Source organism: Rattus norvegicus, chromosome 1 (genome assembly GCF_036323735.1).
Source record: "Rattus norvegicus strain BN/NHsdMcwi chromosome 1, GRCr8, whole genome shotgun sequence".
Classification (NCBI taxonomy): Eukaryota; Metazoa; Chordata; class Mammalia; order Rodentia; family Muridae; genus Rattus; species Rattus norvegicus.
In genome coordinates this window covers 108,182,277-108,204,705 of record NC_086019.1, presented here as the reverse complement: position 1 = coordinate 108,204,705, position 22,429 = coordinate 108,182,277, and the positions used below count along the sequence as shown (strand labels likewise).

The window sequence follows — 22,429 nt, the reverse complement described above, 5'->3', positions numbered from 1 at the left end:
ACAGAGGGAGCCACTGGAGCGGCAAGGCTCCTCATTAATGCCGACTTTGGGCTTCCCCTGAGTGTGAAAGCAAGCTTAGTGCAGCACCTGTGCCTCCGTGCACTCAGCGAACACTTCCTGAACACCTCACCCGTGCAGGACGACGCTCGGACTGCTGTACACAGTGCTCACTGAAAGCATCGTCTAGAGCCACACCATCGGGTTGCAAACATGCCTCGACCACTTCCTGGACAGGTGATCCTCCACAGTGTAGTTAAAGAAACTGAGCTTCAGTTTTCTTACCTACAAAAGGGGTTGACTCCCTACTTGGGTTACTGTGAGATCATAAGAACATTTACTGGTTCCTGGTGTGGGCTGACTGTGCCCTCTGTGAGCAGGAGGGGAGTAGATGACACACCGTGCTGACACCTGGCAAACCAGGGATTCCTTTGTTCTCGACTTGCCTTGGAGCAAGATGTATCACTTCTCTCAAAGTGACTAAGACCTTGTAACAGAGAATCTTTATTGACAACTCTATTGGTTTGGAATCCTCCAAGAGACCCCTGTGAAGGTGTTTCCAGGGGAAATTAACTAAGGAAGGAAGGTTCGCCCTGGATGTGGGCAACAGCGTCCTACGGAGCTGTTTCTACAGGGAAACAGAGGAAGCAAATTGAGCACGGTGCCCATCTCCCCCGGCTCCCCACTATGGGTATGAGGTGACCAGCTGCTCACAACCTGACCAGCACCACTTCCCATGAAAACATACGTTAAGAGAAACCCTTGTTTCTAGTTGCTTTTCGTCTGGTATCTGGTTGCACAGATGTGGAAAACCTACTTGTACGAAAGTCAAAGGTTTCCCCAGTTTGGAAGAGAGTGGGCACTGTCCACCAGGAGTGGCGGTTGCACCGAGGGCGCTGCTCTGTTTGTGAGGGGCTCAAATGGAATCCACGGGCTGCAGAGGGTCACGTGTCATGGTAGTGTGGGAAAAGCTGTGAGGCTGTGAGAAGGGCTGGTTGAACAATAGCCACCATAGTGCTGCCAGACCCTGGGAAAGGGGCTGGACACTTGTCACTGGCTACCGACAAACCTACCTGCACAGGGACACTGACACTTTCCCATGTCGCCAAGGTATAAAGTAAACATAATTTCACAACAGGACTAGGAAAACCAAAATAAATATGCCAGTATAACACGTGCCACCTTTGCAGGGCTGTGCTCGGCGTGAACCTCAGCCCCCACCCCTCCCCGTTCTTCCAGTCTGTGGGGCCAGGCTGGCCTGGGACCCTGTACACAGAATGCTGGGGTTGGGCCTGGGAACAGCCCCAGAGCCTCACAATGCCGGCATTGTATGTCGGGAACATGAACAAGTTACAGGTGGGTGTGCTCGGCAACTCCAGAAGTTTTGAAACCCTGCCTTTGGAAAGAAAGAGAGAGAGAGAGAAAACCAACAACAACAACAACAACAAAAAACAGGCTGCTGAAGGTGTTGGGAGGAACTGGCTACATCTTAAGGAGGAGCACATGCGGGTCTGCTTCCTCCATACCCAGTTTTAATCCCCTCACAATGACCAGAATCACCTTCCCTACAATCTGCTCTCCCACAGCACTCGGTGCTCTGGACCCCACTCCCCAGGACTCAAAGCACTGCCTCTCTCACCAGAGCACTGCCCCCAATGTGCTAGGGGCATGCGTCTAAAGCCAAGGCCTACTGTGTGCCAGGTGAATTATGACTGTGACCTCATCTGCAACGTTCCCGGCAGCAGCAGCAGCAGCAGCAGCAGCAGCAGCAGCAGCAGCAGCAGCAGCAGCAGCAACCAGGAAGTCCTCCTAGTTGGCTAGACTTTTCCAAACATCTAAAATACTTCCCGGCACACAGTAGGAGCTCACTAAATTGTTGTTGAATAAATAACTGCCCACATGCATCACCCGTGGTAATCAGTCTTCATCTCCTGGGCTGGGGTTGAGATCACCAGGCAAACACACCACTGGGTGCGTGAGGGGAAACCACTCTGAAAACAGACAGCAAGATTTCGCAGGCTGCTGTCCTGGACTGAACAATGAGAATGCGAATAGCATACCAGCATCAGTTACTCTCTGCTTCCTGACTGTGGATACAATGTATCCAGCTGCCTCCTGCTCTGCCCTCGTAAAAATTCCCTCAAAGGTGAACCCCAATACCCGCTTTTCTCTCTGAACCCATTCCCGTTATCACAGCAACGAGAAAAGTAAGCAGCATAAAACCTGAAACAAAGCAAACAGACTCTGAAAGATCGCGTTCACTCAGGTCTCACACAGCCAGTAGCAAGTAAAGCTCTTGTTGACCCAAGAAGCCCAAAGGTAGATTGAGTATCTTCCAAGCACCTCCCAGGAAGGGCAAGGGGGTCATGTAAGAACCGATGCTGGATATAACAAAGACATGCTCCACTATGTTCATAGCAGTCTTATATATAATAGCCAGAGCTGGAAAGAACCCAGATGCCCTTCAACAGAGGAATGGATACAGAAAATGTGGTACATCTACACAATGGAATATTATTCAGCTATCAAAAACAATGACTTTATGAAATTCGTAGTCAAATGGATGGAACTGGAAAATATTATTCTGAGTGAGTTAACCCAATCACAGAAAAACACACATGGTATGCACTCATTGATAAGTGAATATTAGCCCAAATGCTCGAATTACCCTAGATGCACAGAACAGAACACATGAAACTCAAGAAGGCTGACCAAAGTGCAAATGCTTCACTCCTTCTTTAAAAGGGGAACCAGAATACCCTTGGGAGGGAATAGGGAGGCAAAGTTTAGAACAGAGGCAGAAGGAACACCCATTCAGAGCCTGCCCCACATGTGGTCCATACATATACAGCCACCAAACTAGATAAGATGGATGAAGCAAAGAAGTGCAGGCTGACAGGAACCGGATGTAGATCGCTCCTGAGAGACACACCCAAAATACAGCAAATACAGAGGCGAATGCCAGCAGCAAACCACTGAACTGAGAATGGGACCCCTGTTGAAAGAATCAGAGAAAGGACTGAAAGAGCTTGAAGGGGTTCGAGACCCCATATGTACAACAATGCCAAGCAACCAGAGCTTCCAGGGACTAAGCCACTACCTAAAGACTATACATGGACTGACCCTGGACTCTGACCTCATAGGTAGCAATGAATAGCCTAGTAAGAGCACCAGTGGAAGGGGAAGCCCTTGGTCCTGCCAAGACTGAACCCCCAGTGAAGGTGATTGTTGGGGGGAGGGCGGTAATGGGGGGAGGATGGGGAGGGGAACACCCATAGAGAAGGGGACTCTGAGGGGTTAGGGGGATGTTGGCCTGGAAACCGGGAAAGGGAATAACAATTGAAATGTAAATAAGAAATACCCAATTTAATAAAGATTAAAAAAAAAAAAAAGAACCGATGCTGGAATTCTTACTGGACACTTCCAAATAAAATCTGGTCCCTCGACAACCTTAGGATGCAGATCTGAACAACACAGCCCAGTGACTCCAAGAGAGTCAGTGTCAGCGCCAAATAGAAAGTCTTGGGCGTTTTTTTCCTCTTTTGAAATCCACAGGCTGATTCTCTCTCAACCACCATTGTGACATGGTGGGTGGATCAAGTCCTCCCAGAAGACAGGCAGGGCAGCAGGACATAAACAGTGGTACCCCTCCTTTTAACAACAAACATCAATGGACCCATCTGGCAGGGCAGCCTCACCCAAGGGTGGTGACAGCCTAGACATCACACAGACCTATCTGTCCCAGACTTGTTAGGCAGGAGGTTAGCTCAGAGAGGGACTGGTCAATGAGACTCCACAAAGAAGATATGAAGAACAATAGGAGATAGTGGTAGATTCTAGCTGGGTCAGCTCAAACTGGCTTCAGGGACTTCCTCATCAGGAGAGCAGAGGGAGAGAGAGCTCTGTCACCTTTCTCTTTTCTTGTTTTTTAACTCTTCTGCCCTTAATTTGCCTCTCTCTATATATATATATATACACATATCTATATAAAATGTAAATGTATATATACATTTATATTATCTATATTAATGTATATATGTATTATACATATATAAAATGTGTATGTATATATGTACATATATACATATATACACACACATATATACATACACACACACACACACAGACACACACACATATATATAAATGTAGTATACTGCCACTGTTGTCAGACACCAGAAGAGCATCAGATCCCATTACAGGTGGTTGTGAGCTGTCTTGTGGTTGCTAGGAATTGAACTCGGGACTTCTAGGAGAACAGTCAGTGCTCTTAACTGCTGAGCCATCTCTCCAGCCCGACTATTACCTTTTCTGCTAGCGAACTTTCTGACCGCAGGCATACTTGACTCCCAATATATGGCCTTAAATCTTATATGACTTGGACTGAATTCTGGGTAAGAACATGCCTCTTTCCTTGGAAGTACCTGACCTGGAAGAGACGGGACAGCAGCCTACCGAGATAGGAGGGATATAAGCCCAAGCCCACCCGGCCACCACTGCTTGGCTCAGCCCATTGTTTCCAAAGAGATGGCTCAATGGTTAAGGACACTTGTCCTTGCAGAGGACCCAGGTTTGGTTCCCAGCACATACAACCCACAAACCACCCTTAACTCGAATTCCAGGAGATCTAGCACCCTCTTCGGGCCTGTGTGGCCTCTCAGAGCACATACGTGCAGGCAAAACATCCAGACGCATAAAGTGAAAATAAAATTTTTGAAAAAAATTGAAAAGGCCCTCCTTGTAATTGTAAATTCATGGTTCTAACTAATGTCTGCCTGTGTCCCTTAGTACCTAGGCAAGGCCAGGCTAGATCATGAGGTATAAAGCACCCCCCCAACACACACACACACACACACACACACACACACACACACACACCCCTATACACATACTGAAAACCTGTAATAGCAAAATCCCCCTTTATTTTGTGTATTTGAAGGGGAGGCCTCTTCCTTCCTTTAAGGCCACATTACAGCTGCCCATGGTTATTTATTTTATGCCTAGATCAATTTATTTTATGTGCAAGAGTGCTTCCCCTGCAAGCCTGTATGTGCACCACGTATCTACGTGCCCAGTCAGAAGAATGCATTAGATTCCTTGGAACTGGATGGTTACAAGTCGCCCTGTAGATTCTGGAAACTGTGTCTGGGTCTTCTGCAAGTGCTCTTAACCACTGTGCCATCTCTCCATTTTAAGTTATAAATAATGTCTGTCTGTTTTGTTTTTTGTTTGTATTTTGAACCCAGAAGATGCTGAGGCTTTGTGACCTCAGGCAAATCACAACTCCACCAGCCTCAGCTTTCCCGTCTGTATAGTGGGATAATAGTCTTAATTACGCACAGCCAGGGCAGCTTCATCTACAGTGAGGTGTATCACACACACACACACACACACACACACACACACACACACACACCACAGAGGGGGGGGGGAGAGAGAGAGAGAGAGAGAGAGAGAGAGAGAGAGAGAGAGAGAGAGAGAAAACCTTTAACTACTATTTCCACTTTTCAGTTGCCATCCTCCAGTCCACAAAGTTCAGCTGTTACCCAGGTCCCTCAGGATGTATTCCCAGCTGGAACACGCTCCTCACCCATGCACCCAGGGAAACACATTAGAGACAAATCCCGCCAGCTTTTCCTTCTGTATCATCCCAGCCTATCCTGTAAACAAGCCTGTGGTCCAGAGCCTCCTCCCCCAGCACCCCTGACCCCACCCCCACCCCCGTTCCTGCATACTTCATAAAGTAAAACCCTGCTCACATCGGTTGCTGGAAAAGCATCAGCAGGCCACTTTCCACTCCTGACCCGGCATCATTTACTTCATCCACATGGCCAGTAGTTAGGAGCTTCACTACAGTGAGGCCAAATCTGTATCTGAAACGCCAGCATACCGAGGAATCCACAGGCAAGCCCATAGTGACTTCCTGGGGAGTGGCCTGAAAGGGGAAATGTATGATATGCCCAGGGAGTGCAGAGGAACTCTGGGGAATACACAGTTGTATCAGAGCTCGGAAGAAAGACATCCGTGGAATGGGGATTTGGTTGACTGGGTGAGATAGATGGTTCTGCTGCCCTTTACTTGCTGAGTCCTAAAAAGCCCAGGAAAACAAGGCATTTTAAGGCTTAAGGTGCATCGTAAGCCAGTCACAGAACAGGCACCTGTAAGACATGCTTTGCTGAGAGGCACCTTTCATGCGTGTAGGACCCACAGGATTCAGAGATGTCAAAAGCACAGATAAAAAAATCGATACAAACCCATCCGCCACACACAGTACACCAGAGCACTAAGAGAGGGAGGTGGCTGGAGAAACTTTGGGAATCCACTAACTTAGAGATTAAGCTACATTGTTTTTAAAGCGGTAATGGCTACTTAGTCCTAATTCCTTCACTACAACTTTCTGTTTCTGATGCTCCCTGGATAAGAAGCGGTTGCTGCTCTCCAGGCTGAGTGTGAGGAGGATTCATCCCAGGGGAGCCTAGCAAGCGCTGCCTGCCAGGTGTTTTTCTTGAAAAGCCGTGTGGGGACCATCCGGGAGTGAAAGCAGGTGGGACAGGAAAAGAAGGATGAGTTATTGTCCCCCCCCCCCCACCTCCCACTCCAAGAGGAAGGTTTGTTTTGTAGATGGGAGGGCATGGGCATGCAAATGTGTGGGCCCCGCAGACTACGAGAAAATGTTTTGCATGAGAATCCAGGGAGGCCGGTGGGATTTGGGACCTGCCAGCAGAACTGGGGAGCTGTGTGCACGGGGCCTAACGGAGGGTACCCCATCAGTCAAGTCCTGTCCAATATCTTCTCTCTTGGAAAACCTTCCAAAAATCTATGTATCTTCCCTGGGCTTTCTAGGGTAAGAAGAGGATAAAGGGATAAAAAGAGATGCCAGGTTCTACTTCCCGGTGCATAAAGGCACAGGAACGAGCAAACTGAAGCTGCACTTAGGTTATTCCGGGTTCAGATTTGCTTCCATGGCTCACAGGGTGCGCGGTGAGCTTGCAAGAGCCCTTGCAGTCACACTGTGCCTGGGAAAGGGAGAAACCCCTCCTGGCTGAGGCATCGTAAGTCTCAGTCTCGGCGCTGGTCCCCTTTGCTCTCCTGCACTGACTGCCACACACACAGGTATGCCAAATGGCTGGCTCAGCGCTCCTCATCCCCTCCTTTGGCCTTGGCTCCGTCCCAGCCCGTGTTGGGTGACCAAAACTCACCTGACTCTTCTTGTTCCTTTCCATCAGGGCTGAGCAGTCCGAAGAGCCACAGAGCTCTCCGTTCTGGGAATGAGTCAGTCTTCTCAACTAGCATTTACATTTCCAGCTCAATCAACTCGGGCTTTAGCATCAGGAGGGTGGATGCGTCTGTGCAATCGATCTGGTAAGCCTGCCAGGTGTGGTTTTTGTCTTGTAAAAGAGGGGGTTTGTTGTTGTCGTTTAACTTTTTCTTTAATTATTTTTATGTATCTATGTGTCTGGATGTTTTTGTTCGAATGTGTGTGTCTGGTGTGTGAAGGCTTGGTGCCTGTGGTGGCCAGGAGGGAGCATCAGAGCCCCTGGAACTGCAATTTCAGGAGTTTTGAGCGGCCGTGTGGGTCCTGGGGACTCAAACCCAGGTCCTCCGGGAGAGCAACTGATACTCTTATATGCTGAGTCATTCCTCCAGACCTGTAACTTTTTTTTTTAGAGGGCCACACAGACACAAATAAGATGTACAGGGCTGATTACAATTTCCAAAAGCCGGCCCAAACAGTGCTTCCCATGCAAAACCCTGAGTAAGGAAACACTGATGCAACCAGATTGCTCCAGGTGAGGCAAGTCCAGAGAGGCCCCTGAGGCACAGGGCAAAGGCAAGACAGTGGGGGTTTTCCAAGGTTTCACCAAGAAAAATGTGGGCGGTAGATTGCTTAGAGTCCAGGAATACCCATGCATATGCATTTTGCCTACATACGTAGATATACACACAAATCCATATCCTTTTACTCAAGGGATATATCAACCATTAACAGCAAGTCATGAGGCACTGACTTTTGAGAGAATCAGGATCAGATATTTCAACCCTAAAGCATTTGGCTAAGGGTGTGGGTGTTGTATCCTGAAATTCACAGTCGTGTGTGAGTGACACACGGGGAATTCGACACGAGGAGTGTGACTTGAGACCTGGAGACAGGTTCCTGGCTTCACCCTCTTCTTACACCCAGACCAGCTCCGTCACACAAACGCTTCCAAGTCCTCCTCCTCTTCTGTGAAACACAGGCACAGGCAGCATTAGAAGTCAAGATCTAAGAGCGGCCCCTGACTGGCATTTAGTGAAGGACCAGAATGCCTGCTCAGGAAGGCACTGCCAGACTCCAGAAGGTCGGATGCTGTCCTAAGGGGTCAGAGCACCCCCTGTCACTTGTCAAAGAGAACCAGGATTTGCCTGACAGACACGCTTTTGTGCTGTGGGTGGGAAAGATGTGTGGAGGTAACTATAAAAACTCCCAGCAGTGGCTGCCACTGCTCTACCCTAGGAACACATTCCACTCTCCTTCCCCATGTGGGAACCTCATTCCTTTCTCAGCAGTTCCAGGGCTAAGAGGTTTGGCTTCTGTGAAAGTGACCAAGTGACCATTGTGCCTTATGCCCTGGGCTGTTCTCCATCCCAGATGGTTTATGGGGGAATCCCAGGTTGCTGTGTGGTATGTTTTTATAATAGGCTTTTAGCAGGAAGACTACGAGAGCGGAAAAAGGGTTGCCCCCTACCCAGTACACAGTGTGGCTCTGGACACAAAAGGACAGTGTACACAAGCATACTATTTATTCTAGAGTCCCGGAAGAGAGCCCTGATGGAGTCATCTTAGGAGTAATAATGGTGCCCTTACAACAAAGCTGTGTCTGCCTCCCAGCTATACAGAGCTCACACAACCCGGCCTTAGCCAGGTCGGAAGACAGGATGGGAGCCTGTGTGTGTCTCACCGCAGAGATAAGGCCACGGGTGCCCAGCTGGACATGGACCGGCATTAGCACCACATGCTAAGCCTTCTGGTTTGGTCCATATACCATCATCACATCACAAGAGAGTTAGAGAAGTCAGGCTGGTTCGTTCCGATAGCTAAGGTGGACAGAACGTTCTAGAAGAAATTTACCTAAGTATACAGCTCCTAAGAGAGGGAGAGAATTGGCTCTTGTGCCTATCCAGGTTACACTGGGAATGGAAATCCCCACCCAGGCACACTGGTCGTGTTTGTCAAGGCTCAAAACACACTAATCGCCTCCTTCCGGTGAATCCTATTTTTAACACTCTACCTCAAAAGAAGTCTATTCTACAGGGCAGTGAGTCTGGAGCTCGGGAGTTTAGAAATATATCCCCAAGATGATGCTGTTTACTGCTGTACCCACACACGGTTAGACCTCTAACGTCAAAGAGAGGCATGCCCAGTTCCCTGCAACCGTGTTGCAGTGATGACCCAGCACATCTGGAGGATGACGGCAACAAGAAAAGGCAAACGGGTTGGCAAAATGCAACCAAAAAGGCAGCTGGGTGCAAGTCTGGTGATGTGGGTTCAAGTCCCCAAACACTCAAAAGCAGAAAGAAATACAGACTTTGTAGAGGTTTTTCCTCTGAGAAGATTCACAGCAGGATGGTCCCAGAACTGTGTTAAACCATATTTATGAAGGCCTTTCTCTTACATCATTCATATTCCTGCGACACAGTGTCTGCTCACAAGGCAACTGCGGCAGGGATTAAACACTTGACAGTGTACTGTTGTAAGGTCAGTCATACACAGCATTCCTCGAAACATTCAGGAACATTACTCCTCTCCAAACGAGGCTTGCTGCCTTGGGATGCTAATGTCGTCTCAGAAGTTGGGCTATCAGCTGAATGGGGAGGGGAAAAGAGAGGGGAAGCTTGGGAAGAATGAGCTAAGGGGGAACTCCCAGAGAGCTCTCGCCACTCTCTCAGACCCTATCCAAGTGACCGCTCTGATTGTTAGAGCACACTGTCATGATACCAGAGTCCAAGACTGCTAGTAGCTGTGGGTGGCATGAGTCATCTGAATGTTGAGGCTATTCTAAAGAAGAAAAGTGCATCTTGCCTCTCTGCTCAGTGGACACAAGCACTCACATGGACTCTACACAAGTGGGAAGTTGGGTTGTCCCGACCAGGGGCAGGGAGGCTATAATACCCTTCATGAAATATGCCATGGTCACAGCTGGCATGGGTGTGGTCCATGCCTTTAATCCCAGCACCGAGAGGTGGAGCCAGGTGGACCTCTGAGTTCAGGCCAAGCTAGGACAGCCAGGGCTACACACACACACACACACACACACACACACACACACACACACACACAAAATAAAATCCCCTGTCAGAGAGAGAGAGAGAGAGAGAGAGAGAGAGAGAGAGAGAGAGAGAGAGAGAGAGAGAGAATATGAATCATGCCAGGGTCTTAACAGGTAGGAGCTCCTTCTATCTCTCCTCTCAAATCTTCCCACAACTGAAGCCCTCTAGTCTACCCCCTGACACCTCCAAGCCTTGACACAAGCCCATCTTTCTCCCCATTGCACCTGCTGAGCCCCATTAAGAAGCCAGATGGAAATGGCCACACCTGCTGCCATGGTGACCCTGAACACCTGGCCTCTGGCTTTCTCTGAATTCATGCAACTGTATTTTCTCAGACCACCAATAACTTCCAGGCAAACCCTTCTCCATCTGCTTTAAAGACACACCACCGAGCCTTCCTGAACCAGGACTCATGACACAGAAAACAACGGGAGAAGTGCGATCTCTTAGAGAACTCACAGCCTTACCTAGCACAGACAATAAGTCCAAACGGCCCTCTAAACAAAAGCCTGGTTCAAACAAACTTTACCAGTTCTCCCCCAGACACCCCTTCCAGTGCCCCTCACTTGCTCACCACTTTATAATGGTCACAGGAATCCCGACTTTGGTCCCGAGTAGGGACCCATACGTTGATATTTATAGGCATAACTGGACCCCTGCTGGCAGGCAGTAGTGTGATCCTCAGCGGTCAGCAGCCGGTGCCCTCTCTAGGGGGTGTTTAGTTCAAAGCAGTGTGGAGGCGTGTGAAGCCTCGGAGGTTAATTTTAGCTGTGGTCAGATTTCCTTACACGGGCCACCTCCTGAACAGCCGCAGCTTATGTTACCCCAACCCATGGGGCGGCCTCCTGGCCCCCTGCCCTGGCTTCTTGGTGCTGTGGTTCCCGCACCTCTGTCACCCCCCACCAGACTCTCTTCACCCTCTAAAATAATCCAGCTCTCTGTGCTTACATTTTCATGACACATTCTGGGGAAATACATCACGGTTCCTTTGGCTGCACCAAGCAAACAAACCTGCGAAGCCGCAGAGACGAAGGTCGAAGTTCGGGCTGAGCAAACTGCACCCAAGCCTACAGGCTTCCAGCTTCTGCACGCTTTCCAAATTCTCCCAAATCACAATGTGCCTCCATGCCTCTCATCTTTTGACTAGCACCCCGTTTCCTGCCCTTACATTACATCGCTTTTCACTATTCACAGGGAGAAGCTTCCACACACTTCAGTCCTGCAAAGAAAGGGAGTTCGCCGGGGCTCAGCTTTTGCTGGGATCTTGACAAAGCTACAGGGGCCTCTGACCCAAAGTTACAGGGGCCTCCGCCCCGATGCTGATCCCCAGGTGTTAAGCAATGCACGAAAGCAGGCTTTAGGAAGAGAGTCAGCAGAAACAGATCTTTTAAGCTCTTACATCCTGCCAAACTTCCAGACAGAGGCATGGCAGCTTACCGATCTAGTCTGTGCGGAAGGGACGCTGGTCTGCTTGAAATGGCCTTGTTTCAGTGTAGTCAAGAAATGGGAAAATCATGCAATCTAGAGTGGCCTCTTGTGATCTCCAAATACCTTGTAGACAAAACATGTGGCGTTTAAGACGGGCATGAAGGCCATGTCCAGAACTTATCCTTGGTTGGGCGCAATGCAGTCTTTGCCTGCCTCAGCCCTCCTTGCTATTCTGCTGGGTGTCTTGAGGCCCCTGCTGCATAGACTCAGGCACGATTAAGAAAGTGCTTTCCTGGGCTGTTACTGGTACACGGGCGGCTCACAATTGCCTATTACTCAGTTTCCCGGTGGCCCACAAATGCCCTCTGGCCTCTGCAGGTACCTGCATGCACACGATACATGTAAACGCATGCAGGTGCGCGCGCGCGCGCGCACACACACACACACACACACACACACACACACACACACACACACACACTACAAATAAAGAAATGAGATGGCTCAGTGGTTAAGAACACTTTTTTTCCTTCCAGCAGATTCAGGGTTGATTACAGCAGAACCCACAGAGCGGCTCACGACCACTTGTAACTCCGGCCCCGGGGGATCTGATGGCTTCTTCTAGGCAGCAGACACTCAGGTGGTACACAGACATACGTGCAGGTAAAACACCCAAGCACATAAATTTTAAGTAAAAAAAAAAGGGGGGGTAGGCAGGGGAGATGGGATGGAAAACAGCCCCTCCATGGGCATTTCTGTCAGGAAAGATCTATGCCAAGACAGGGCAGTGATTTTTCTGGAGCCCGCAGAGCAGCATGGCTTTGGTGACTTGTTAGAAATGCAGATTTCAGGCCTCAGCCCAGGCCTTTTGAAACAGGAACTCCAGAGTGGGGGGCAGCGTTAGAGTAACGGGGGCGTGCCCCACAGCCTGGATACAGACAGGTGGTTCTTAATGCACTACTGTTTGGGAACAGCTAAACTGTGAGAAGAGCATTCTAGATGGAGAACTCCACAAAATACACAGCTCTGCGATCCCTGGCCACTAGCCCAGGACCTAGCACATACTCAGAATTCAATGCATTTTCTTGCCTGTCTGCCAGGCTGTAAGCCCCAGTCCTCAAGAGCCTGGATTAAAATCACCAACAGATAACAATCATAAAAATATGATTTTCCAAAAGCTCCAGCATGGACATCCAGAAAGGAGGAGGGACAATGTCATTTAGAATTCCAGGTGGCCAGAGGAAAGCTGTCTTTGGTATCACAAGCTGCCAGCCGCTGACACGGACTCTTCCCAAATCTAATAAAACTTGGCACCTCAAAGTTGTCAATTAGATTCCCTGTAAAAGGCTAAATGTGGTGGCCTTCTGCTTCCTAGTCCTGAAACCCAGTGAGAAAGGCATTAGTGTGTGGCAGCTGGGATAATCATTTAATTAATCTTTTCCACTCAGGGAAGCCATCTTCCCTGCCTCCACCCGGTGATTTGTAAATCAGCATCGACTTCAATGTGATCACAAAAGGCAGGGCAAACAGTTCCCCTCCACAGACCAAATTGGAGCCAATTTCCTGATGGGGTCTGAGTGACACTTTAAATAGGTGCTGCCATTTCTGCCCCCTGGCCTCCGCCACCCACAAGGCTCCATCTCATGGCAAAGAAGAGCAAGGGAAAAGCTTCCTACAGAAGGACCACTAAAGCACAAAGGGCACGGATTCTAAGTGTCAGAATGAATGACATTTTGCAAGCAATTGAAAAAAAGGGTTGTACGTGTGTGTGTGTGTGTGTGTGTGTGTGTGTGTGTGTGTGTGGTGTGTGTGGTGTGTGTGTGTGTATGTGTGTGTGCGTGCGTGTGTGCGTACAGGCAGGATTAGAAAAATCACATATTTTCTTCCTCTCTATTGCTGTGCCATTCATCCAATAAATATTTATTTACTCATCTATTTATTTATTTGCTTATTAGATGTTTACTTGCCCCCTCACTGGAGAGAGAATGACATGCAAAAGTGACAAAGTGACATGGGGCTTGTTTTGAGGGACCGACAGATATTAACCAAGGAGGTCAAACACAATTTGGGGGTACTGATAAGTCTCGTGAGGGGTACCATGATGGAGGTGGGAGCTGGTAGCACTGAGAGGTAGAAGTTGGTAAGACCTTTGAAGTAAGGGATTAGAGCTGGATACTATAGAAACTATAAAATAAATTTCTAAACGATAGTAGAGTTTGTTAGGAAGAACTGCATAATACATCATTATAAAGTAATGCTTATTTAATACAGATATTTATATTTATGTGTCTTTACACAGGGAAGTAGGTGCACATGCACATGCACACGCACACGCGCGCGCGCACACACACACACACACATACACGCACGCACGCACGCACGCACGCACGCACGCACACGCACTTCCTTGTCTGTCACCTCAAAGCATTTAAACATAGTGGTGTCTCAGTGGTAGCTATCCCAGCTCCCAGACTTCGGTTTCCAATACCATGCTCTAAGAAAAGGAACCAGGACTCCCTGTGGAAATGGATTTCACACACTGGGACAAGACTTCATAAAAGGCTGGAGTTTGTTCTAATCCCCAAAGGCCACATTGTGTCTCCACCTCAAAACACAGCAGAGGGTTATGTCATGCCAAGGGGCCAGAAGCCAGATGAGTAAGCTCATAGCAGTCAGAGCCAGCCAGCCTCAGCACTCCTTGTAGAAGAAGAAAGCAGCATTAGGTTATAAATGATAACCAGAAACAAACAGTCCAGGCCTCGGACTGATAACTGAAATGTGTGAGCAAATAAATGAGACCAGGAAAACACCTCATGTAAGAAGAGTTCCGAATGAATGGACAGTAGCGTTCTCCGTCAAGGAGGAATGTGGGCGACAGAAAGGGTGACAAGGAAAAGACAAAAAGAGAACTTTCCGTGGGAAATGTGCAGACACTACCTAGCCAGGCAATCCAGGCCAGCACAGACACCCAGTCAGGATAACAGAATGGACTCCACGCCTTGAGGGAAAAGGCCATTCATTGAGGCTTTCTTCTCCCAAACCCACAATCCTCATCTAACTATGAGAAACCTAGCACATCCTACTTGATGGCTGGCTGTGGAGGTAGAATGATGCTCTCTGGCAGTGACTCTCAACCTGTGGGCTGCCACCTCTTTGGGAGACTAAGTACCCTGTCACAGGGGTTACCCATGACCACCAGAAAATATAGATGATTACATTACGATTAATAACAGCAGCAAAATTACAGGTATGAAGTAGCAAGAAAACTATGGTCAGAGGCCGCCACGACATGAGGAAGTATATCAAAGGGTCACAGCACTGGGAAGGGTGAGAACCGCTGCTCTGCAGAATGTCTGCTGGTGAATGCCTTCAGTCTTAGCATCCACTCCAAAGACAGAAGCAAGACCATCAGGGGTCCAAAGCCAGCCTGGGCTTTTTGAGCCCCTTATCTAAAAGTCAATCAAACAGAACTAAACGAACAAACGAATGCACATAATATTCTTGGAAATACCAAAATTCTAAGAGAGTGCCAAAGTCTGGGGCTGGAGAGATGACTCAGTGATTAAAAGCACCAATTGCTCTTCCGGAGGTCCTGAGTTCAATGATGCCCTTTCCTGGTGTGTCTGAAGAAAGCAACAGTGTACATACATTAAACAAACAAATGAATCTAAAAAGAGAAAGAGAGAGAGAAAGAGAAACAGAAAGAAAAAAGAAAGAGAAAGAGAGAGAAAGGAAGAAAGAAAGGAAGGAAGAAAAAGAGAAAGAAAGGAGGAGAGAGGGGGAGAGAGAGAGAGAGAGAGAGAGAGAGAGAGAGAGAGAGAGAGAGAGAGAGGAAAGAAACTGCCAAAGCCCAAAGGAACCTAAGAAGACCGAGTTATTAAATTTAATAGGGTCCTCAGGGGACACCCCCCCAAGTAGACAAAGGGCATTGAACAAGAACCAAGAAAATATGAAAAAAAGTTGATAATGCCAGTTCATTAGTGGTGAGTGTGTTGCACTATTAATTTGTAAGGTCTACAACAATCTTCTGTCTTATACTCCACATTTACAACCTTTCTATAAAGATAAATCTATTATTTTAAATTTATTTTGTTTTTGACTGTGTGTGTGCATGAGTGCGTGCCTGCGTGGGTGCATGTTGGAGGGGGTGTGTGTGAGCATAGGTGCCTGTGGAAGCCAGAAAAGGGTGTTCTATGCTATGAAGCTGAAGTTACAGATGTTTGAGGGCCACCTGATACTGATGCTGGGAACCAAACTCAGGTCCAAGAGCCAAAATCTATTCCTGAATTCAAAGTTAATTTAGCTCTCCATGGCAGTCTGTGTCTTAAGTTTCAGCACTCAAAAGAGACTGAAGCAAGAGGAATGCCACAAATTCAAAGTCCAGTCTGGTTTGCAAAGTGAATCCCAGGCAGTCAGGGTTACATAGGGGTACTATGTCTCAAAATAACAACAACAACAACAACAACAACAACAACAACAACAACAAATATAATAGCAGCAAAAAAAGCTACATGTATGCTTAAACTAAATTATAGCCAGGCATGTGGTGCATGCTGGTAACCCCAGAACTCAGGAGGCTAAGAACTATGATTTGAGATCTGAGCTACAGAGCAAGACTCTATCTTAAACAAACAAAACAACAACAACAAAAGTTATTTAAGGGGAAAAAAATCTTCAAAGTTCCATATTGACTCTGAGGTACAGTCATGTTGAAACCTAATTCTTCATTGGCAAAAATAGCAGAAGGATTTAGCTATTTCAAGCACGCTGCTTGCTGAGTGTTTGATTTGAGATCACAGGGTCTCAGAACACGCTCGTGTTAGTAGACACACAAACACACAATGTGCATGAGCCTATGTGCACCGGTTTACAGCCCCTGGTCATTATGCTCTAGAGGCCCCACCCACAGGGGTGAATTTCCCAGAATGCTCATTAGTAACTGTTCAGTGAGATAAAAGGAACTAACAAAAAGAAAGCCATTCAGAACTCCAGGTTTTACTTTGATCCTTTCAAAAGGGCCATGAAAGAACTATTTGTGCCCAAAGAAGAAGTATGGGGAATCTTCCAGTTAACAACCCTGAGCCTGGAATTCAAAAGATCTCATTTGTTCTTAGGTCTAGAATCTGCATTTGGTTCTTTCTCACCTTTTGAAGACAGGACTCAAGATGCCTGGAGTTCCCTCACATTTATCAGGTCATAACTTGATGTGAGACATTGGAATGAAAAATGTGAATGGCTAGACACCAGGACTTAAGAATGTTTGTGCTGTAAAAACATCAGTAAAATGAGTGAACTTTGCAGCAGCCCATCACCTAGAGATTTTAAAGATTCCCTTATTAAAAATCCCCCTCTTCCAACCATATAAAGGATATATACATATATATATACATATAACTTTTATATATCCCACATATACATATGTACATATGTCCTTTACATATGTATACATATAATCTTTATATATTCTATATATATGTACATGTACCTATATATCCTTTATATATCATATATACATGTATATATCATATATACTATATACATATATATCACATATATATCACATTTTATATATATATATATATATTCTTTACATGGCTGGAAGCAGCAAACAGAAGCCAATTTTATCAGCAGTTGGCGACAGTGTTTTATTCTCTGGGCTATGCAGACTTTTAGCAGGCAATTAGAAGACAATTAGTTTTTTAAGTTCCTGCCATATCTTTGTTTTCCATTACGGTGGAGGCCCTTTCTACAAATTGCTCTTGCCAAAGATAACAAAATCACATCTCTTTTCTTTTTTATAAACAAAAGAACAGATAATAAAGTGGCAAATTAATTTCCCCTGACATGATAAAAACTAATGAAATCATCTCGTGTGGGCCATCTGCTTCATGCATGCAAACTGAACTGCACTTTCCAATGTCCGCTAAGTTGCTTAACTCAGTTAGCCCTCACTGTTCTGCTTTTGTTCTAGTTTCTATGGGGCCATCTCCCTGGTGGCCTCAGGACAGGCAAGTTGCTCAGCCAGAGGAGGGTGACACAAAGGATGGGGACATCTCCAGCTGGCTGTCCACCAGGGAGTGAAGTCTTCAGGAGGGTAGACGGTGAGCAGAATGGCACAGCGGGTGGTACGGAACGCGTCCTAGACGCCTCCCACCAAGCCCCACGTGAGCATTTGCCCTGCTTGGCCCTCTGACTTTAGGGGTAGTTTCTATGACTGGTCCTGGTTGGCTCACGGGGACTTTGAGGTTCAGGGAGGATGATGCATTTGCCTGTGGCTATTCTATGCCACGCTGTCTGGCACGGCAGCCATCAGTCACTGTGAATGAAACTCGGCATTGCAGAGTGGGTGTGTATGAGTGTTGGCTTAAACTTGAGGTTGCTACCCAGCTTGTATCAGTGACCAAAGCGTGGGACAAAAGGGCCAACTTCAGCATTCCAGAAACACAGGAGGGAGAATCTCAGCACTCTGTCCAAATAAAGGGAAGACAGGCATTGAAAGAGGAAGGAGTGTAGAAAGAGCATTATTGCTCAGAACATGGGGTTGCTCTCACACACCCTCCCGACCTACCCAAACTAGGAGTCAATGACTGCTGGTGGAGATTATCCCTGTATTCAGAGAAGCTGTGTGCTAGGGGCTGAGCTCTGTGCTGAGCATCTGGTGGAGCACTGGCATGGTTGGTGGCTTCAAGAGTACTGCCAGGATACTCTGATAGGATGCAACTGGACGCCCTCACAGTGGGGCGGGGTGGGGGGAGTGTGTCCTTGGAGAGAGTGTGACCTGGGGTACATCAAGAGAAAGAGCTGGCTTCCAGTAGAGCAGAAAACCAGTTCTCGGTGAGCATAACCCAAGGACACACCTTTCCCCTCTCTGTAGCCTCCTTGGGGGCAGAGGGAGAGGGCTCACTGCTCCCACTTCCTCTCTAGAGGTTCTGACCCTAGTTCTAGCCAATGGATTGAGAATGAAAAGAAAAGCCATCCAGCTGCTGGAGTCTTCATCACGGCAGGCACGGTCTGTGGGCTTGTGTGCCTTCACCCCCACACTACCCTTGGGACTTGCTGGTCTCCATTCTCCTTCTCCTTGCAATCAGATGCCTGAACCCAGGCTGGCAGCGTGATAACGAGGAGAGCCAGGATGACCAACCATCTGCATCTTCTTTCTAAAGTTCCCCAGAGGATGCTGATGCGGGGACACCATTAGCTGGAAATCTCCCTCTGGATAATCACCTCCGAAAGAACAAAAGAAGCTCATTTCTGTGGTACCCAAACCATTTTCTCCAGCAATCCTACAGTCCCTACCTCCCCAGCTCTAGAATTAGAAGCGAGCTTCACTGCTGAGCCAACTATTGCCCCAGCCTTGGTGTTTTCTCTCTTTTTTTTTTTCCCAAAAAGGATCTCATGCAACCCAGGCTAGCCTCGGATTCATTACATAGCCAAGGATGACCTTGATCCTCTGCCTCTATTTGCAGAGTGCTGGGATTATAGATGAGCTCTACCACATCTGGTTAGGTGGTACTGGGACTCAAACTAGGATCTTAGCAATGTAAGGCAAGCACTCTCCAACTAAGCTCTAAGACCAATCCCATTGGTATTTATTAGCATTTAAAAAATCAGTGTTGTAGAGGGAATGAGGCAGTTTGATTCAGATGAGTCCTATAGAAGATGCCCCCTTCCACCTTTGCCCTCTTCCCTGCTTCCATTCCCTTTACCTTCTCTTTCTTTCTTTCTTTCTTTCTTTCTTTCTTTCTTTCTTTCTTTCTTTCTTTTTTTTTTCGGAGCTGAGGACTGAACCCAGGGCCTTGCGCTTGCTAGGCAAGCGCTCTACCACTGAGCTAAATCCCCAACCCCCTCTTTCTTTCTTTTAGACAGGTCTAACTGTGCTGCCCAAGCTGGTCTGGAGTGTGCCAATAGCCCAGGCTAGCCTTCATTCTTTGATCCTCTAGCTTTAATCTGTCAAGTGCTAAAACCTCTACCACATATGGTTTAAGTACTGTTTTCCTTAATGTGTGAAGCATCAGCCTACAGAATCAACATGAGAACACGAAAATAATACCTCTGCTCCCTCCCCAGGAATAAGCCTCCCCTTGAAAATGAGGGCATTGATTCAAGGCCGGCCAGGTCTACAGGGCAAGTTCCATCCAGGACAGCCAAAGCTACACAGTGAAACCCTATCTTGAAAACCCAATAAATAGATAGATGATAGATAGATAGATAGATAGATAGATAGATAGATAGATAGATAAGAATACAGTAAAATAGGAGGATTGGAATTCAGAGCTGTGATGTACCCAAGGTCCAAGAGTAAAGAAGAAACAAGGCAGACCTTACACTGGGTTCTCAATCACACACTCCCTTCTCAGAGGCAACATGTAGGGGGAGATGAAGAGGGTCTCTCTCTGGCTCCTGACCTGATCATGTTGTACACTTTAAGTTGAAGAAGTACAGGTACCAGATGAAAGGGCTGGGATGACAGAGGAGGAGGGGACTGGTGCAGAACTATTTCCTGCTTAGACTGTCCACGTCCAGGCCACTAAAAACCATTGGGACTCATGATGCAGTGTATCACACAGGAGAGTATTTTGTAGTTGAAAAGTCTCCTGGAAGGACTCAGTCATCTCTCAAAATGCACTAGGTTCTATGGCCATAAAGAATGTGGCCTGGCATTTTATTCACTGTTTAATTTCATTATTTAACCTGATTGTTTAATTACTTATTGCTTAATTACAATGATAAGATGTTGTTGTTGATTTATTTATAAATATGAGAAGGAAATTCTGAACATGGAGCAGCGTGGCTCCTAACACAGACCCGGCACGGATGAGCTGTTAAAAATTGCATGTTCCATCAATGAATTAGTGCCAAGTGACTAACCTGTCATCAGACAAAATAAATAAATAAAAGCCTCTGAGGTGACGTTCCAGGTCCAGACCTCAGACATGCGTGGCTTCACGGAAATTACCCAGGCTTTGATTCCCAGCAGAACTCGGGCTGACTTCTGCTTCTGTCACTTAAGTGGGCAAAGGGGGTTAACCTTTTGACCCTTGGTGTTCCCCTGTGTGAGATGGAGCTTTGCCTATCCTAGTTCAGAGGGCTGTCGGAGGACTAGAGGTACACTACGTGTAACCCAAGCCGCTGGACTACACAGCTACCGAAATCCTAGTGAGGACCTGAGATAAACGTGGTAGATAGTTCAAATAAATGGAAAGAGACAGCCAGATAAGACAAGGAGGCTCCCAGCACATGAAACTTTAATGCCGGTGACAATTCAGGTTTGGCTCTGGTCAATAGGAACCATAAATAGCTGTCCCCTAATGGCCATGTCCTCTTGAAAATGGGTTATTCGTCTGAGTCCGTCTCCCAGAGGACAGCTGCAAATGCCATCAATACTGGCACTAGGCAACAGCCTTATTTATAGCCAAGGGACAGATTCCAAAGATAGAGGAGGCCATGGTTGCTGAACCCCCATCTCCAAGCTCCCATATTTCTAGAGCATGGGGCGGTGAGGCTAGAACGTTAGTCTTAGGCAATGACTAAGACCATGGCACATGTAAATGGGAAATAACAGGAAAGGAGAGGTGTGAAAGGCGCCATAATCAGAGATGAGTGGAACTACACGTGCCTGGCTTTCTAGAGTCAGCTGCTAGCCCTCACTGAGACTGCCCCAACTCAGAGCCGAAATCAAACATCAAAAATTGAAAGACCCCATTGAATATCTAGGCAGACTGCAGTGAAGTTCAGAAAGCCTCCTCTAGACCACAGCCACCATGAAAGCATTTCTGAGCACCTACAAGTGAGTCCCAATCTCTTGTCTAGTTCATGACCTGCATTGGAAGCAGGCACCCCTACTTCCTCCTATTCCAGAGGAGGTGCCTACAATTCCTCATGGAGAATGGCCTCTTCTAGTCCCTTGGTATTAACTTCTATGGCTGGGAAGCTCAAGCCTCATAAGTTGGAGGTCATCTGGGATCCTCAACGAAACTGGATTCAAATGTTAATCCCTTCCCCCACACCCCAAAATAATAATCTTGCTCTTTTCATCAAATCATCTATATTTCTCAACTTCTATTTCACCTATTAGGGTCTCTGAGGACAAGATCCACAGTCGCCATTTCTACAGGTTTCACAGACACTGTCTACTCAAGTAACAGCAAGTACTAGGGGGATAAATGGTTGACTGGACGGGGGGACGACCAACTGAAGGACAAAAGGAAGAAAAGATGGGCTTGGTGAACCACAAAGAAACCAGCCAGAGGAATAATTCTCCACTCTGTCATCTGTCATTCAACATAGCCAATAAATGGACTGTCTTAGCAATCATGACACTGAGATTAATTTATACGGTACCCTTCCTGTACATTACCCGCAGATCTGATCCCTGATAACTGACTAGGATAAAATCAACCTTGCACCTCAAGAGGACGAAGCCAGACCATCTTTTGTTGGTGATTAACCAGCCATTCGTTAGGTTGTCATGTCTGAGAGGACTGGGCACTCTGGTTGCCACTGTACCAAAGTAGGCAAGAGGGAGTACAAATGAATGACTCCAGAACTCTAATAACTGGAGTAGATTTGATAGACACAAATGAAAATGAGTACTTTCCCCACATTGTTTCCTCTCTTAGAGTTGTATAAAACTAGATGAACACATACTGTAGGTTTTCAGGCTACAGATCAGTAGAGAAGCACACCCTCTCCTAAC

The 22,429-nt window shown here is 47.1% G+C and overlaps 1 protein-coding gene across 11 annotated transcripts in view; it reads right to left on the bottom strand.

Moving 5' to 3' along the window:
• Positions 1 to 22,429, bottom strand: part of Nav2 (neuron navigator 2) — a 658,579-nt gene that overhangs the window by 253,841 nt on the left and 382,309 nt on the right. Inside the window, exon 1 of one of the 11 annotated variants that reach the window (XM_063278089.1) lies at positions 10,880 to 12,137. The exons of the other annotated variants lie outside the window; for them this stretch is intronic. Within the exon in view, the coding sequence (XP_063134159.1) occupies positions 10,880 to 10,951 (72 nt within the window). The 5' untranslated portion in view covers positions 10,952 to 12,137. Of the gene's footprint in view, positions 1 to 10,879; positions 12,138 to 22,429 lie in introns of those variants that run through there. 11 annotated transcript variants of the gene reach the window in all.